Source organism: Salmo salar, chromosome 08 (assembly GCF_965601325.2).
Source record: "Salmo salar chromosome 08, fSalSal1, whole genome shotgun sequence".
NCBI lineage: Eukaryota > Metazoa > Chordata > Actinopteri > Salmoniformes > Salmonidae > Salmo > Salmo salar.
The window spans coordinates 40,715,001-40,733,539 of record NC_138298.1 but is presented as its reverse complement, the minus strand read 5'-3'; the positions used below and the strand labels follow the sequence as shown (position 1 = coordinate 40,733,539).

General features: G+C 46.6%; 1 protein-coding gene across 1 annotated transcript in view; it reads left to right on the top strand.

Annotated features, from left to right (window-relative positions):
* The first annotated feature begins 3,217 nt into the window (after positions 1-3,217).
* Positions 3,218-18,539, top strand: part of LOC106598795 (wolframin) — a 50,113-nt gene continuing 34,791 nt past the window's right edge. Inside the window, exons 1-2 of the mRNA XM_082978691.1 lie at positions 3,218-3,394; positions 14,408-14,920. Of these exons, the coding sequence (XP_082834817.1) occupies positions 3,391-3,394; positions 14,408-14,920 (517 nt within the window). The 5' untranslated portion in view covers positions 3,218-3,390. The remainder of the gene's footprint in view (positions 3,395-14,407; positions 14,921-18,539) is intronic.

The following is an 18,539-nucleotide window of genomic DNA, read 5'->3' as shown; positions in this document are numbered from 1 at the left end:
GTCCCTATTCCCATTGATTAGTAACTGTATAAGTGTGCCCTTTGTTTACCGTTGTCCTGTTGATTATTGTTCCAATGTCTGTTGGTTCGCGTGAGTACCTGTGTTATGTTGTTTTGGCTTTCGTGCCGCTTATATAGTGCAGATGATTACGGGTTTCGTCCCGTGGGTTAATCATAGTGTGTGTGTGTTATTTATTAGAGGTTCTCCTCACTCTTTTGTTTGGGTCTCAACCCTGTGTTTTGTATAGTGTTTGTTTGGTCTTCGTCCCCGTGCCTTTACATGTCATTTGGGTAGAGAAATAAAAACTCTTATTACGCATTCCTGCGCCTGTCTCCCGATCCTTAATACCAACGTGACAAATGGCCTCATGGTGACGTCCCTGAGCAGTTTCCTTCCTGTCCTGCAGCTCTGTTCAGAAGAACGACTGGGTGGGTTTAATACATAATACACAGTATCATTATACTATACTCCTTCTTTGCGAGGCGTTGGAAAACCTCCCTGGTCTTTGTGGTTGAATCTTCGTTTGAAATTCACTTCTCGACTGAGGGACCTTACAGATAATTGTATGTGTGGGGTACAGAGATGAGGTAGTCATTTAAAATATAATGTTAATCACCCAGTTACCAACGTGAGCCATCTACCTCGTCTCCTCCCCCATCTGATGATTCGGCTGCCTACACTCATTGAGAGTGGGCTCTTGAGTCCTTCTGTGGCTGGCAGATGCAGTAAAACATTTGTGTATATATATACTACATACGTAATATATACGGTATTTATTTTATTTTGCAAAGCTGTCATCAAGGCAAAGGGTAGCTATTTGAAGAATCTCAAATATAAAATATATTTTGATTTGTTTAACCTCTCTAGGGTATGTGGGACGAAATCATCCCACCTACGCAACAGCCAGTGTAATCCCGTGGCGCGTTATTCAAATTCCTCAAAAATGCAAAAACTTCAATTTTTCAAACATATGACTATTTTACACCATTTTAAAGACAAGACTCTCATTAATCTAACCACACTGTCCGATTTCAAAAAGGCTTTACAACGAAAGCAAAACATTAGATTATGTCTGCAGAGTACCCAGCCAGAAATAATCAGACACCCATTTTTCAAGCTAGCATATAATGTCACATAAACCCAAACCACAGCTAAATGTAGCACTAACCTTTGATGATCTTCATCAGATGACAACCCTAGGACATTATGTTATACAATACATGCATGTTTTGTTCAATCAAGTTCATATTTATATCAAAAACCAGCTTTTTACATTAGCATGTGACTAGCATTCCCACCGAACACTGCCGGTGAATTTACTAAATTACTCACGATAAACGTTCACAAAAAGCATAACAATTATTTAAAGAATTATAGATACAGAACTCCTCTATGCACTCGATATGTCCGATTTTAAAATAGCTTTTCGGTGAAAGCACATTTTGCAATATTCTCAGTAGATAGCCCGGCATCACAGGGCTAGCTATTTAGACACCCAGCAAGTTTAGCACTCACCAAAGTCAGATTTACTATAAGAAAAATGTTATTACCTTTGCTGTCTTCGTCAGAATGCACTCCCAGGACTTCTACTTCAATAACAAATGTTGGTTTGGTTCAAAATAATCCATAGTTATATCCAAATAGCGGCGTTTTGTTCCTGCGTTCAAGACACTATCCGAAAGGGTAAATAAGGGTGACGAGCATGGCGCAATTCGTGACAAAAAAATTCTAAATATTCCATTACCGTACTTCGAAGCATGTCAACCGCTGTTTAAAATCAATTTTTATGCCATTTTTCTCATAAAAAAGCGATAATATTCCGACCGGGAATCTGCGTTTAGGTAAACAGACGAAAGAAAATAAAGCATGGGGTCGACTCGGGCACGCGCCTAAGCCCATAGTACTCTGATCGGCCACTTGCCAAACGCGATAAAGTGTTTCAGCCAGAGGCTGCCTCGATATCGTTCAGCTTTTTCCCAGGCTCTGAGAGCCTATGGGAGCCGTAGGAAGTGTCACGTTATAGCAAAGATCCTCAGTCTTCAATAAAAAGAGCCAAGATGAAACACAACTTGTCAGACAGGCCACTTCCTGCATGGAATCTTCTCAGGTTTTGGCCTGCCATATGAGTTCTGTTATACTCACAGACACCATTCAAACAGTTTTAGAAACTTTAGGGTGTTTTCTATCCAAAGCCAATAATTATATGCATATTCTAGTTACTGGGCAGGAGTAGTAACCAGATTAAATCGGGTACGTTTTTTATCCGGCCGTGTCAATACTGCCCCCTAGCCCTAACAGGTTAATACTTTTTTGGTTACTACATGATTCCATATCCTTCCTGTTTGGCCCTGTCCTGGGGTATCTTCAGATGGGTGTCTCCTGACCCCTCCTGTCTCAGCCTCCAGTATCTATGCTGCAGTAGTTTATGTGTCGGGGGGCTAGGGTCAGTCTGTTATATCTGGAGTATTTCTCCTGTCTTATCCGTGCCTTGTGTGAATTTAAATATGCTCTCTCTAATTCTTTCTTTCTTTTTTTTTCTCTGTCTCTCTCGGATGACCTGAGCCCTAGGACCATGCCTCAGGACTACCTGGTCTGAGGAGTCCTTGCTGTCCCCAGTCCACCTGGCCGTGCTGCTGCTCCAGTTTTTTATTATTTGACCCTGCTGGTCATCTATGAACATTTGAAAATCTTGGCCATGTTCTGTTACAGCCTGTTACAGCATGTTCTGGCACAGCCAGAAGAGGACTGGCCACCCCTCATAGCCTGGTTCCTCTCTAGGTTTCTTCCTAGGTTTTGGCCTTTCTAGGGAGTTTTTCCTAGCCACCGTGCTTCTACACCTGCATTACTTGCTGTTTGGTGTTTTAGGCTGGGTTTCTGTACAGCACTTTGAGATATCGACTGATGTAAGAAGGGCTTTATAAATACATTTGATTTGATGTGTTATTTAATAGTTTTGATGTGTTCACCATTATTCTACAATGTAGAAAATAGTAAAAATAAAGAAAAACCCTTGAATGAGTAGGTGTTCTAAAACTTTTGACCGGTAGTGTACATATGCTACATACATAATATATACTGTATATATTTCATTTTTATTTTTGCTGCCTTTTGGGGCATACCACAGGCCTTGGGGCCCCAGGGGCTTCCACCCCGGTAAGCCCCTACATTATACCGGCCCTGATTTGTGGTAAGTACATGAGGGCGCTATCTTTATGCACCTTGGCCAATGAAAGCACGTCAAGACTCAACTGTCGGAGCTCCCGTCTCTTCTTTCGCGACGTAGGCTGTCGAGAGTGACATGGATCCGCTGCGAAGACTTCTATCCAAACTTTTGACCTGAGAAGAAGTCTACTTCATTTTATGTCTTGAGTAAAACTGTTCGTTCGGACCATGAGTAAGTCACTTTTCCTTTAGGCTACTTGTTTGAAAAAGCTTAATTTAGGTGGCATGGGCTGACAAGATTGACCGGACGCGCGTTGCGCTATTCCAGATTGACAGAAGTTAAGGCAGGTTGTAACAACGCAGCAGGCGTTTCATTTTCGTATGTTTGCGGTAGGCTACCAATCTAAAAACACATGTAGTCTACTTCAAAAATAATTCCAATTACACATTCGAAGTAGCCTAAACGTTTTGTTTTAGTCCGGCTGTATGGAGCGTTTTCCATTGCGATAGCCTATTGCTTTCTATTGAATAGTTGTGTATAGGATATGTTATTCTGTGTCAGTCCCGTATTTGTAGAGCAGCTGTTTTGACAATTAGATCATTTATTTCGTAACGGTTTATTTTTAAAACCTCAAAGTTAACATATTCTAAACTGGGGACAGTTTGGGGGCCTGTCTGTGTGTCACTGCAGCTCCTTCTCTGACAGGGAGGGGTCATATTTTAGGCAAGGATAGGGAGGGGGGGGGGGGGGGGGTTGGTCCATTGGCCCAGGGTGGGTTGGCCCACTGGCCCAGGGTGGGTTGGTCCACTGACCCACTGGCCCAGGGTGGGTTGGTCCACTGGCCCAGGGTGAGTAGGGTAGGTTGGTCCTCTGGCCCAGGGTGGGTTGGTCCACTGGCCCAGGGTAGGGTAGGGGTAGGTTGGCCCACTGGCCCAGGGTGGGTTGGTCCACTGGCCCAGGGTGTGGTGGTCCACTTGTCCACTGGCCCAGGGTGGGTTGGCCCACTGGCCCAGGGTGGGTTAGTCCACTGGTCCACTGGCCCAGGGTGGGTTAGTCCACTAGCCCAGGGTGGGTTGGTCCACTGGCCCAGGGTGGGTTAGTCCACTGGCCCAGGGTGGGTTGGTCCACTGGCCCAGGGTGAGTTAGTCCACTGGTCCACTGGCCCAGGGTAGGTTGGTCCACTGGCCCAGGGTGGGTTGGTCCACTGGCCCAGGGTGGGTAGGGTTAGTCCACTGGCCCAGGGTGGGTTGGTCCACTGGCCCAGGGTGGGTTAGTCCTCTGGCCCAGGGTGGGTTGGTCCACTGGTCCAGGGTGGGTTGGTCCACTGGCCCAGGGTGGGTTAGTCCACTGGCCCAGGGTGGGTTGGTCCACTGGCCCAGGGTGGGTTGGTCCACTGGCCCAGGGTGGGTTGGTCCACTGGCCCAGGGTGGGTTAGTCCACTGGCCCAGGGTGGGTTGGTCCACTGGTCCAGGGTGGGTTGGTCCACTGGCCTAGGGTGAGTTGGTCCACTGGCCCAGGGTGGGTTGGTCCACTGGACCAGGGTGGGTTGATCCACTGGCCCAGGGTGGGTTGGTCCACTGGCCCAGGGTGGGTTGATCCACTGGCCCAGGTTGGGTTGGTCCACTGGCCCAGGGTGGGTTGGTCCACTGGCCCAGGGTGGGTTGGTCCACTGGCCCAGGGTGGGTTAGTCCTGTCATGACTGTCCTGATCAGGTCAGGTTACAGGAGACCACAAACCTACAGATTATCTCTCACCCCCAACAGAGGAGGAGAGATCTAGGGGTCTGAAGATGTGGGGGTTTTATGACCCCTCACGCCCATGATAAATCTTAGGCCAAAGACAAAATTCCTTTGTCCTCACAATGGAGAACTTTTCTCAGAACATTAAACATGCAATAAAGGGACTTTGGAACAATGGTTTCTGTCAGCCACAATGGTGGTCATGACGATAGATGGAATATGAAAATGTATGCAATTTTTGTTTTGTTATTAAAGGTTAACAAATTACGTTATTATGAAAAATTGTACCTTTAAGAGTTTTCCCAGTATATGCCTGATGTTTATACATTGTACATTGTGTGGAAAATGTCCAAATCAAAGAGAATGTTTTGGTGAAGATGAAATGTGAAGTTAGTTGTCTAAAATTGGAATTGAGTCAAATCTAGGCCTTGTCTCTTAACTTGGTACGCCCAGAGAATTGCCCTAAAGGCGGTTACGCCCACTTCTGACCCGAAGGTATAAGACATGGGAGTGAAGAATGAACAGATAGACTAAAGTGACCCCAGGCTGCAGCCAAGGTCTAACAAAGTCAACGAACCCCAAAACGCAACACAAGGTTGAAGACAAAGAAATCTTTTTCTACCCAAGCTACGGATGAGTAGCTGTGTCTAAGTGGGTGAATTCAAGCCGAACCACCTAGCCTCCACTCTTCATCGAATCGTGGTATCTACGCTGTTTCATTCCTACGCTGTGAGCTCTGAGCTACAGAGCTGTCTGTCCTCAGAAGACCCCTTTCAGATCAAGGGGGAGAAATCAGACCACTAAGCCAAAAAGGACACTGACATCGTGAGGACAACCAGAGAGTTGCGCCGGAGAAGAGCGTCATTGAGAAGCCTAAACGACCCACACGGAGCTTCCCATCTGAGACCTCCAACACGTAATTACATCATTATATTCTGACCCATAAGAGTGGCAGTTCAGGGCAAGGCTAGGGGTTAAAATAAGCATAGCTGACAAAGGCACCCAAATGTATATGTCTCTCATGTGCTTTCTCTTATTCTCTCTCTTTTAAATCCCCATTTTGGGTAACACGCGCCATAGTGTGTTGGCCTGTTATACTAAGTCCTAATCAATAGCCTAGACTGTGTTTTGTGTATCTTTTATCATCATTTTAGCTTGCTAGTAAATAAATAATCAACTAAGATTGGTGTGGTAAACTCATTGGTGGGACCCGGGTCCGTGCAGATTCCCAGATAATGCGACGTTCAGAATGAGACTGTAGAGGAAATTGATTAATTAGCGACTGTTGTAAAATCGATATTCTGATATTCTTTGAGTTAATTTGGGAAATAGAAACTCAATAAAACTAATTTTCCCATGGTGCTCCAGGTTAATGAGTTAATAATTGCTTGATTCATTGCTTGATTCATTTAATCACGCAATTATAAACAGTTAATAATTCGATGAGCAACAGTCGTCACATTAACTAATACAACGTCACGACAGTCCACTGGCCCAGGGTGGGTTGGGTGCGGGGTGGTAAATGTAGGGCCTAGCTTCCTTCCTGTTATTGGTGCAGAGTTCCCAGTGTTTGAAGATGACATAAGAGACTTTGTTAGATGATCAGATATCTAAGACCGTGGTTCTCAAACCTCTCCTGGACACCAGACGTACCCCATGTAGTTGTAGCCCTGAACTAGACCAAGACATTGTCAGGTTTACCTATTCATTTGGGAATGGGACTTTCTCTCTGTCTTTTATAGACAGTTTACTCTCCGTTAGCCATCCCCTCCACTAACATTGTTGGGGCGAGCACCAGTTCATGCTTTTTAATAGTCCTGAACCAGCTCAATATCCATCTAGTCAAGGGCTTGATAATTGGTGGACTTGTTGAATCAGGTGTGCTATTTCTGGATCAGTTCAAATAAAGGAGGATCCCCTAGTAGAGGTTAGAAACCCCCTGTAGGATATACTAGCCAGCTAGATCTAGTCAGGGTTTTATCAAGCTAGCCAGCTTCAGTTAGCCAGCTTCAGTTATCCATCTAGATCTACTCAGGGTTTTATCAAGCTAGCCAGCTTCAGGTAGCCAGCTTCAGTTAACCAGCTAGATCTACTCAGGGTTTAATAAAGCGAGCCAGCTTCAGTAAGACAGCTTCAGTTAGTCAGTTTCAGTTAGCCAGCTAGGTCTACACAGGGTTTAATAAAGCTAGCCAGCTTCAGTTAGCCCGCTTCAGTTAACCAGCTTCAGTTAGCCAGCTTCAGTTAGCCAGCTAGATCTACTCAGGGGTTTATAAAGCTAGCCAGCTTCAGTTAACCAGCTTCAGTTAGCCAGCTAGGTCTACACAGGGTTTAATAAAGCTAGCCAGCTTCAGTTAGCCCGCTTCAGTTAACCAGCTTCAGTTAGCCAGCTTCATTTAGCCAGCCAGATCTACTCATGGTTTAATAAAGCTAGCCAGCTTCAGTTAGCCAGCTAGATCTACTCAGGGTTTAATAAAGCTAGCCAGCTTCAGTTAGCCAGCTTCAGTTAGCTCCACATTGAAATGATTAGTTGACAGTAGGTGAGGGCGGGAGGTCCTTTATAAACACAAACTCGTTTCCTTGACAACTTCCTTCACAACGGCTCTGCTCAACAGCTCACTCAACAGCTCTGTTCAACAGCTCTGCTCAACAGCTCTGTTCAACAGCTCTGCTCAACAGCTCTGCTCAACAGCAACAGCTCTGCTCAACAGCTCTGCTCAACAGCAACAGCTCTGCTCAACAGCAACAGCTCTGCTCAACAGCTCTGCTCAACAGCAACAGCTCTGCTCAACAGCTCTGCTCAACAGCAACAGCTCTGCTCAACAGCTCTGCTCAACAGCAACAGCTCTGCTCAACAGCAACAGCTCTGCTCAACAGCAACAGCTCTGCTCAACAGCTCTGCTCAACAGCTCTGCTCAACATAAGGAGTATTAATGCCCTGACTTCTGCAGAGGCCGTATCTCTATAAATGCTGTACGTCAACACGTCCAGCTGTTTTTATCGACACAAGATAGTTCAATGGAAACACACTGTGGCAGGAAATTGTCGCATCTAGTTTCTATGCCAACTTAGTAAATGTCTACAACAACAACATCACAGGACGAGTTAATGGAACGTTACTACTGTTGTCTTTAGTAGAGTTGGGAGTACTTGGTGACTGGAGTACTTGAATGTCAGAAGAGCCATAGGAAATCCCCGATGTCCTGCGCAGGCAGGTGAGTTAGCCTATTCATTGTTTGCGGCAGCAGCTGTAGCCTAATCCGATTGCTAGAATATTACTTGTGTAGCCTATAGTTTGTTTTAACTCTTTGATTAAACAAAACAATAAAAAGCGGTCCCTAAAAACATAGCTGTTTGAGAGACTAACAGTCGACAGGTCTACTAGCTGTATGAGAAGCTAACAGTTGACAGGTCTACTAGCTGTATGAGATTCTAACAGTCGACAGGTCTACTAGCTGTATGAGAAGCTAACAGTCGACAGGTCTACTAGCTGTATGAGAAGCTAACAGTCGACAGGTCTACTAGCTGTATGAGAGACTAACAGTCGACAGGTCTACTAGCTGTATGAGAAGCTAACAGTCGACAGGTCTACTAGCTGTATGAGAAGCTAACAGTCGACAGGTCTACTAGCTGTATGAGAGACTAACAGTCGACAGGTCTACTAGCTGTATGAGAGACTAACTGTCGACAGGTCTACTAGCTGTATGAGAGACTAACAGTCGACAGGTCTACTAGCTGTATGAGAAGCTAACAGTCGACAGGTCTACTAGCTGTATGAGAAGCTAACAGTCGACAGGTCTACTAGCTGTATGAGAAGCTAACAGTCGACAGGTCTACTAGCTGTATGAGAAGCTAACAGTCGACAGGTCTACTAGCTGTATGAGAGACTAACAGTCGACAGGTCTACTAGCTGTATGAGAGACTAACAGTCGACAGGTCTACTAGCTGTATGAGAAGCTAACAGTCGACAGGTCTACTAGCTGTATGAGAAGCTAACAGTCGACAGGTCTATCTGCTGTATGAGAGACTAACAGTCGACAGGTCTACTAGCTGTATGAGAAGCTAACAGTCGACAGGTCTACTAGCTGTTTGAGAGACTAACAGTCGACAGGTCTACTAGCTGTATGAGAAGCTAACAGTCGACAGGTCTACTAGCTGTATGAGAGACTAACAGTCGACAGGTCTACTAGCTGTATGATAAACTAACAGTCGACAGGTCTACTAGCTGTATGAGAGACTAACAGTCGACAGGTCTACTAGCTGTATGAGAAGCTAACAGTCGACAGGTCTACTAGCTGTATGAGAGACTAACAGTCGACAGGTCTACTAGCTGTATGAGAGACTAACAGTCGACAGGTCTTCTAGCTGTATGAGAAGCTAACAGTCGACAGGTCTACTAGCTGTATGAGAAGCTAACAGTCGACAGGTCTACTAGCTGTATGACAGACTAACAGTCGACAGGTCTACTAGCTGTATGAGAAGCTAACAGTCGACAGGTCTACTAGCTGTATGAGAGACTAACAGTCGACAGGTCTACTAGCTGTATGAGAGACTAACAGTCGACAGGTCTACTAGCTGTATGAGAGACTAACTGTCGACAGGTCTACTAGCTGTATGAGAAGCTAACTGTCGACAGGTCTACTAGCTGTATGAGAAGCTAACAGTCGACAGGTCTACTAGCTGTATGAGAAGCTAACAGTCGACAGGTCTACTAGCTGTATGAGAAACTAACAGTCGACATGTCTACTAGCTGTATGAGAGACTAACAGTCGACAGGTCTACTAGCTGTATGAGAGACTAACAGTCGACAGGTCTACTAGCTGTATGAGAGACTAATTGTCGACAGGTCTACTAGCTGTATGAGAAGCTAACAGTCGAGAGGTCTACTAGCTGTATGATAAACTAACAGTCGACAGGTCTACTAGCCGTTTGAGAAGCTAACAGTCGACAGGTCTACTAGCTGTATGATAAACTAACAGTCGACAGGTCTACTAGCTGTATGAGAGACTAACAGTCGACAGGTCTACTAGCTGTATGAGAGACTAACAGTCGACAGGTCTACTAGCTGTATGAGAGACTAACAGTCGACAGGTCTACTAGCTGTATGAGAGACTAACAGTCGACAGGTCTACTAGCTGTATGAGAGACTAACAGTCGACAGGTCTACTAGCTGTATGAGAAGCTAACAGTCGACAGGTCTACTAGCTGTATGAGAAGCTAACAGTCGACAGGTCTACTAGCTGTATGAGAGACTAACAGTCGACAGGTCTACTAGCTGTATGAGAGACTAACAGTCGACAGGTCTACTAGCTGTATGAGAAGCTAACTGTCGACAGGTCTACTAGCTGTATGAGAAGCTAACAGTCGACAGGTCTACTAGCTGTATGAGAAGCGAACAGTCGACAAGTCTACTAGCTGTATGAGAAACTAACAGTCGACAGGTCTACTAGCTGTATGATAAGCTAACAGTCGACCGGTCTACTAGCTGTATGAGAGACTAACAGTCGACAGGTCTACTAGCTGTATGAGAAGCTAGCAGTCGACAGGTCTACTAGCTGTATGAGAGACTAACAGTCGACAGGTCTACTAGCTGTATGAGAAGCTAACAGTCGACAGGTCTACTAGCTGTATGAGAAGCTAACAGTCGACAGGTCTACTAGCTGTATGAGAGACTAACAGTCGACAGGTCTACTAGCTGTATGAGAGACTAACAGTCGACAGGTCTACTAGCTGTATGAGAAGCTAACTGTCGACAGGTCTACTAGCTGTATGAGAAGCTAACAGTCGACAGGTCTACTAGCTGTATGAGAAGCGAACAGTCGACAAGTCTACTAGCTGTATGAGAAACTAACAGTCGACAGGTCTACTAGCTGTATGATAAGCTAACAGTCGACCGGTCTACTAGCTGTATGAGAGACTAACAGTCGACAGGTCTACTAGCTGTATGAGAAGCTAGCAGTCGACAGGTCTACTAGCTGTATGAGAGACTAACAGTCGACAGGTCTACTAGCTGTATGAGAAGCTAACAGTCGACAGGTCTACTAGCTGTATGATAAACTAACAGTCGACAGGTCTACTAGCTGTTTGAGAAGCTAACATTCGACAGGTCTACTAGCTGTATGATAAACTAACAGTCGACAGGTCTACTAGCTGTATGAGAGACTACAGTCGACAGGTCTACTAGCTGTATGAGAGACTAACAGTCGACAGGTCTACTAGCTGTATGAGAGACTAACAGTCGACAGGTCTACTAGCTGTATGATAAACTAACAGTCGACAGGTCTACTAGCTGTATGAGAGACTAACAGTCGATTGGTCTTCTAGCTGTATGAGAAGCTAACAGTCGACAGGTCTACTAGCTGTATGAGAAGCTAACAGTCGACAGGTCTACTAGCTGTATGAGAGACTAACAGTCGACAGGTCTACTAGCTGTATGATAAACTAACAGTCGACAGGTCTACTAGCTGTATGAGAGACTAACAGTCGACAGGTCTACTAGCTGTATGAGAAGCTAACAGTCGACAGGTCTACTAGCTGTATGATAAACTAACAGTCGACAGGTCTACTAGCTGTATGAGAAGCTAACAGTCGACAGGTCTACTAGCTGTATGAGAGACTAACAGTCGACAGGTCTACTAGCTGTATGAGAAACTAACAGTCGACATGTCTACTAGCTGTATGAGAGACTAACAGTCGACAGGTCTACTAGCTGTATGATAAACTAACAGTCGACAGGTCTACTAGCTGTATGAGAAGCTAACAGTCGACAGGTCTACTAGCTGTATGAGAGACTAACAGTCGACAGGTCTACTAGCTGTATGATAAACTAACAGTCGACAGGTCTACTAGCTGTATGAGAGACTAACAGTCGACAGGTCTACTAGCTGTATGAGAAGCTAACAGTCGACAGGTCTACTAGCTGTATGATAAACTAACAGTCGACAGGTCTACTAGCTGTATGAGAGACTAACAGTCGACAGGTCTACTAGCTGTATGATAAACTAACAGTCGACAGGTCTACTAGCTGTATGAGAGACTAACAGTCGACAGGTCTACTAGCTGTATGATAAACTAACAGTCGACAGGTCTACTAGCTGTATGATAAACTAACAGTCGGCAGGTCTACTAGCTGTATGAGAGACTAACAGTCGACAGGTCTACTAGCGGTATGAGAAGCTAACAGTCGACAGGTCTACTAGCTGTATGAGCAGCTAACAGTCGACAGGTCTACTAGCTGTATGAGAAGCTAACAGTCGACAGGTCTACTAGCTGTATGAGAGACTAACAGTCGACAGGTCTACTAGCTGTATGAGAGACTAACTGTCGACAGGTCTACTAGCTGTATGAGAAGCTAACAGTCGACAGGTCTACTAGCTGTATGAGAGACTAACAGTCGACAGGTCTACTAGCGGTATGAGAAGCTAACAGTCGACAGGTCTACTAGCTGTATGAGAAGCTAACAGTCGACAGGTCTACTAGCTGTATGAGAGACTAACAGTCAGTTGGTCTACTAGCTGAATGAGAGACTAACAGTCGGTTGGTCTACTAGCTGTATGAGATTCTAACAGTCGACAGGTCTACTAGCTGAATGAGAGACTAACAGTCGACAGGTCCTCGAGCATTCCAGTGGGCAGCCATTGTTAGGTCATGCAGAATCAACGCTTGTTATCATCACGTTGTCTCTCATGATGTGTTTGCGATGTTGCCAAAGGTAAATTCCCATCCTTCCATATTCTACTTGACGATATCAGATCTACCTCATGTAGGCTGAAAGAGTTGCTGCATTAGAATGATGAATGCATTATACAGATGCCGTATCTTCATTTGAGCCAGTTTCACACAGCAGGCAAATATTCCTGCAGCAACAGGAAGATGTGAATTGTTGTGTGGATTATAATTAATGGGCATTTTTATATTTTGTATTTTTTAGTAACGATCGTGTTTCATCGCTGCAACTCCCCAACGGCCTCGGGAGACGCAAAGTTCAAGACAAAATATGACCCGCCAAGCCACACTGCTCGCTTAACCCGGAAGCCAGCCGCACCAATGTGTCTGTGGATACACTGTTGGACTGACCACTGAAGTCAGCTTGTAGGCCCCGGCCCGCCACAAGGATTCGCTAGAGCGCGATGAGCCAAGGAAAGCCCTCCGGCCAAACCCTCCCCTGAATTTTAAGTGGAAATTACAAACTTTAGAAGTGTTTTTAAACCTTGAATACACTACATGTTTGCATTGCTATGCAGAACAAGTCCTGCAACAACAGGATGATCAAATTAAGATACGGCATCTGTAGCACAGCAGGAAGATTTTGAACTTTACTTTCCTTTCCGTGTCCTGTAATGATTACAACAGCATCTGTCCATATCCTGTAATGACTACAACAACATCTGTCCATATCCTGTACTGACTACAACATCATCTGTCCATGTCCTGTAATGAGTACAACAGCATCTGTCCATATCCTGTAATGACTACAACAACATCTGTCCATGTCCTGTAATGACTACAACATCATCTGTCCATGTCCTGTAATGATTACAACATCATATGTCCATGTCCTGTAATGACTACAACAACATCTGTCCATGTCCTGTAATGACTACAACAACATCTGTCCATGTCCTGTAATGATTACAACAGCATCTGTCCATGTCCTGTAATGACTACAACAACATCTGTCCATATCCTGTAATGACTACAACAACATCTGTCCATGTCCTGTAATGATTACAACATCATCTGTCCATGTCCTGTAATGACTACAACAACATCTGTCAGTATCCTGTAATGACTACAACAACATCTGTCCATGTCCTGTAATGACTACAACAACATCTGTCCATGTCCTGTAATGACTACAACAACATCTGTCCATGTCCTGTAATGATTACAACATCATCTGTCCATGTCCTGTAATGACTACAACAACATCTGTCCATATCCTGTAATGACTACAACAACATCTGTCCATGTCCTGTAATGATTACAACATCATCTGTCCATGTCCTGTAATGACTACAACAACATCTGTCAGTATCCTGTAATGACTACAACAACATCTGTCCATGTCCTGTAATGATTACAACATCATCTGTCCATGTCCTGTAATGACTACAACATAATCTGTCCATGTCCTGTAATGATTACAACCTCATCTGTCCATGTCCTGTAATGACTACAACATCATCTGTCCATGTCCTGTAATGATTACAACATCATCTGTCCATGTCCTGTAATGACTACAACATCATCTGTCCATGTCCTGTAATGACTACAACAACATCTGTCCATGTCCTGTAATGATTACAACATCATCTGTCCATGTCCTGTAATGACTACAACATAATCTGTCCATGTCCTGTAATGATTACAACCTCATCTGTCCATGTCCTGTAATGACTACAACAACATCTGTCCATGTCCTGTAATGACTACAACATCATCTGTCCATGTCCTGTAATGATTACAACATCATTTTAACATCTTATCTTCTCTTGTGTTGTTACAGGTGAGATGGACGTGGATCTCCCCACTCCTCCCTCCCCCCTCCCCCCTTCCACCCCCCTCATCCCACAGGGGTCTCCCTCTACCCTGGACACTGCCTCACCTCCCTCCCCTAACCCCCTCCCCCCTGCCTCCCAACCCTCCCTCACCTCGACTCCCTCAGACTCCCCCAAATTCATCCCATCGTCAGTCTCTCGTTCACCTCCTCCCCCCACTTCCTCTCCTCCTCACTCCGTCCCTTCATCCACTTCCTCTCCTTCTTCTCCTCTCCCCATCACCCCAAAATCATCCTTTCATTCACCCACTGCCGCCACCTCCACCCCATCTCCCTCTACCTCTACCCCATCCACCTCTCCTGCCCCCCGCCGTTGGGGCTCTGCGGCCCCCTCCACCTCTCTAGCCCCCTCGTCCTCTCCAGCCCCCCGACGTCGGGGCTTTGCGGATCTGGCTAAACGTGTGGTGATGCAGGAAAGACTGAAGAAAGCTGAGCTGGAGGAGGCTGAAGCGGGTGAGGAAGGTAAGGAAGGAGGGAGAGAGAGAGAGACAGGCAGAGGGGGGGAGGAAGGAAGGTAGGAAGGAGGGAGAGAGAGAGAGACAGACAGAGGGGGGAGGAAGGAGGGAGAGAGAGAAAGAGACAGACAGAGGGGGGAGGAAGGAAGGTAGGAAGGAGGGAGAGAGAGAGACAGACAGAGGGGGGAGGAAGGAAGGTAGGAAGGAGGGAGAGAGAGAGAGAGACAGAGGGGGAGGAAGGAAGGTAGGAAGGAGGGAGAGAGAGACAGACAGAGGGGGAGGAAGGAAGGTAGAAAGGAGGGAGAGAGAGAGAGAGACAGACAGAGGGGGGAGGAAGGAAGGTAGGAAGGAGGGAGAGAGAGAGAGACGACAGAGGGGGAGGAAGGAAGGTAGGAAGGAGGGAGAGAGAGACAGACAGAGGGGGGAGGAAGGAAGGTAGAAAGGAGGGAGAGAGAGAGACAGACAGAGGGGGGAGGAAGGAAGGTAGAAAGGAGGGAGAGAGAGAGAGACAGACAGGGGGGAGGAAGGAAGGTAGGAAGGAGGGAGATAGAGCGAGAGACAGGCAGAGGGGGAGGAAGGAAGGTAGGAAGGAGGGAGAGAGAGAGACAGACAGAGGGGGGAGGAAGGAAGGTAGGAAGGAGGGAGAGAGAGAGAGAGAGAGAGAGACAGGCAGAGGGGGGAGGAAGGAAGGAAGGGAGAGAGTGAGAGAGAGAGAGAGAGAGAGACAGGCAGAGGGGGGAGGAAGGAAGGGAGGGAGAGAGAGAGAGAGAGAGACAGGCAGAGGGGGGAGGAAGGAAGGGAGGGAGAGAGAGAGAGAGAGTGAGAGAGAGAGAGAGACAGGCAGAGGGAGAGGGAGAGAGAGAGTGAGAGTGAGAGAGAGAGAGAGAGACAGACAGAGGGGAGGAAGGAAGGTAGGAAGGAGGGAGAGAGAGAGAGACAGACAGAGAGGGGAGGAAGGTAGTATTCTGCCGTTCAGACTTGGCCATGAAGCTAGCTACCAAGTCTCTGACATCATCCATCGTGGGTCTATCTTCCAAACAGCATGCATGATGGGAGTTTGGTCTTTGGCCTTTATGTCAAAGTGAGAGCTGTCCTCTGCCCTGATTGGCTGTTGCCTCGCTGATATTTACAAAAAATGTCAACTCGGCCGTTAAGTCGCTGTGTGTCTCCTAGTGTCTCATCCTTCCATTGGAAATTATTGGTCACAGGTAGCTAGGTAGCTGGTAGTCAGGGAGGAAGTCACCATAGGTATTGAGATACAGCTGAGGGGAGGAAGCTTAGCGGTTAAGAGTGTTAGGCCCGTAACCAAAAGGTTGCCGGTTCAAACCCCCTGAGCCGACTAGGTGAAAAACTGGCCGATGTGCCGTTGAGCAAGGCACTTAACCCTAATTGCTCCTGTAAATCGCTCTGGATTACAGCGTCAGCTAAATTACTCAAATCTGACATTTGAAAGGTAGAAGTTATTGAGATACAGCCGAGAGGAGGAAGCCACTAGAGGTTATTGAGATGCAGCCTAGAGGAGGAAGCCACTAGAGGTTATTGAGATGCAGCCTAGAGGAGGAAGCCACTAGAGGTTATTGAGATGCAGCCTAGAGGAGGAAGCCACTAGAGGTTATTGAGATGCAGTCGAGAGGAGGAAGCCACTAGAGGTTATTGAGATGCAGCCTAGAGGAGGAAGCCACTAGAGGTTATTGAGATGCAGCCTAGAGGAGGAAGCCACTAGAGGTTATTGAGATGCAGCCTAGAGGAGGAAGCCACTAGAGGTTATTGAGATGCAGCCTAGAGGAGGAAGCCACTAGAGGTTATTGAGATGCAGCCTAGAGGAGGAAGCCACTAGAGGTTATTGAGATGCAGCCTAGAGGAGGAAGCCACTAGAGGTTATTGAGATGCAGCCTAGAGGAGGAAGCCACTAGAGGTTATTGAGATGCAGCCTAGAGGAGGAAGCCACTAGAGGTTATTGAGATGCAGCCTAGAGGAGGAAGCCACTAGAGGTTATTGAGATGCAGCCTAGAGGAGGAAGCCACTAGAGGTTATTGAGATGCAGCCTAGAGGAGGAAGCCACTAGAGGTTATTGAGATGCAGCCTAGAGGAGGAAGCCACTAGAGGTTATTGAGATGCAGTCGAGAGGAGGAAGCCACTAGAGGTTATTGACATGCAGCCGAGAGGAGGAAGCCACTAGAGGTTATTGAGATGCAGCCTAGAGGAGGAAGCCACTAGAGGTTATTGAGATGCAGCCTAGAGGAGGAAGCCACTAGAGGTTATTGAGATGCAGCCGAGAGGAGGAAGCCACTAGAGGTTATTGAGATGCAGCCGAGAGGAGGAAGCCACTAGAGGTTATTGAGATGCAGCCGAGAGGAGGAAGCCACTAGAGGTTATTGAGATGCAGCCTAGAGGAGGAAGCCACTAGAGGTTATTGAGATGCAGCCGAGAGGAGGAAGCCACTAGAGGTTATTGAGAGTCAGCCTAGAGGAGGAAGCCACTAGAGGTTATTGAGATGCAGCCGAGAGGAGGAAGCCACTAGAGGTTATTGAGATGCAGCCTAGAGGAGGAAGCCACTAGAGGTTATTGAGATGCAGCCTAGAGGAGGAAGCCACTAGAGGTTATTGAGATGCAGCCTAGAGGAGGAAGCCACTAGAGGTTATTGAGATGCAGCCTAGAGGAGGAAGCCACTAGAGGTTATTGAGATGCAGCCTAGAGGAGGAAGCCACTAGAGGTTATTGAGATGCAGCCTAGAGGAGGAAGCCACTAGAGGTTATTGAGATGCAGCCTAGAGGAGGAAGCCACTAGAGGTTATTGAGATGCAGCCTAGAGGAGGAAGCCACTAGAGGTTATTGAGATGCAGCCTAGAGGAGGAAGCCACTAGAGGTTATTGAGATGCAGCCTAGAGGAGGAAGCCACTAGAGGTTATTGAGATGCAGCCTAGAGGAGGAAGCCACTAGAGGTTATTGAGATGCAGACTAGAGGTTATTGAGATGCAGCCTAGAGGAGGAAGCCACTAGAGGTTATTGAGATGCAGCCGAGAGGAGGAAGCCACTAGAGGTTATTGAGATGCAGCCTAGAGGAGGAAGCCACTAGAGGTTATTGAGATGCAGCCTAGAGGAGGAAGCCACTAGAGGTTATTGAGATGCAGCCTAGAGGAGGAAGCCACTAGAGGTTATTGAGATGCAGTCGAGAGGAGGAAGCCACTAGAGGTTATTGAGATGCAGCCTAGAGGAGGAAGCCACTAGAGGTTATTGAGATGCAGTCGAGAGGAGGAAGCCACTAGAGGTTATTGAGATGCAGCCGAGAGGAGGAAGCCACTAGAGGTTATTGAGATGCAGCCTAGAGGAGGAAGCCACTAGAGGTTATTGAGATGCAGCCTAGAGGAGGAAGCCACTAGAGGTTATTGAGATGCAGCCGAGAGGAGGAAGCCACTAGAGGTTATTGAGATGCAGCCTAGAGGAGGAAGCCACTAGAGGTTATTGAGATGCAGCCGAGAGGAGGAAGCCACTAGAGGTTATTGAGATGCAGCCGAGAGGAGGAAGCCACTAGAGGTTATTGAGATGCAGCCTAGAGGAGGAAGCCACTAGAGGTTATTGAGATGCAGCCTAGAGGAGGAAGCCACTAGAGGTTATTGAGATGCAGCC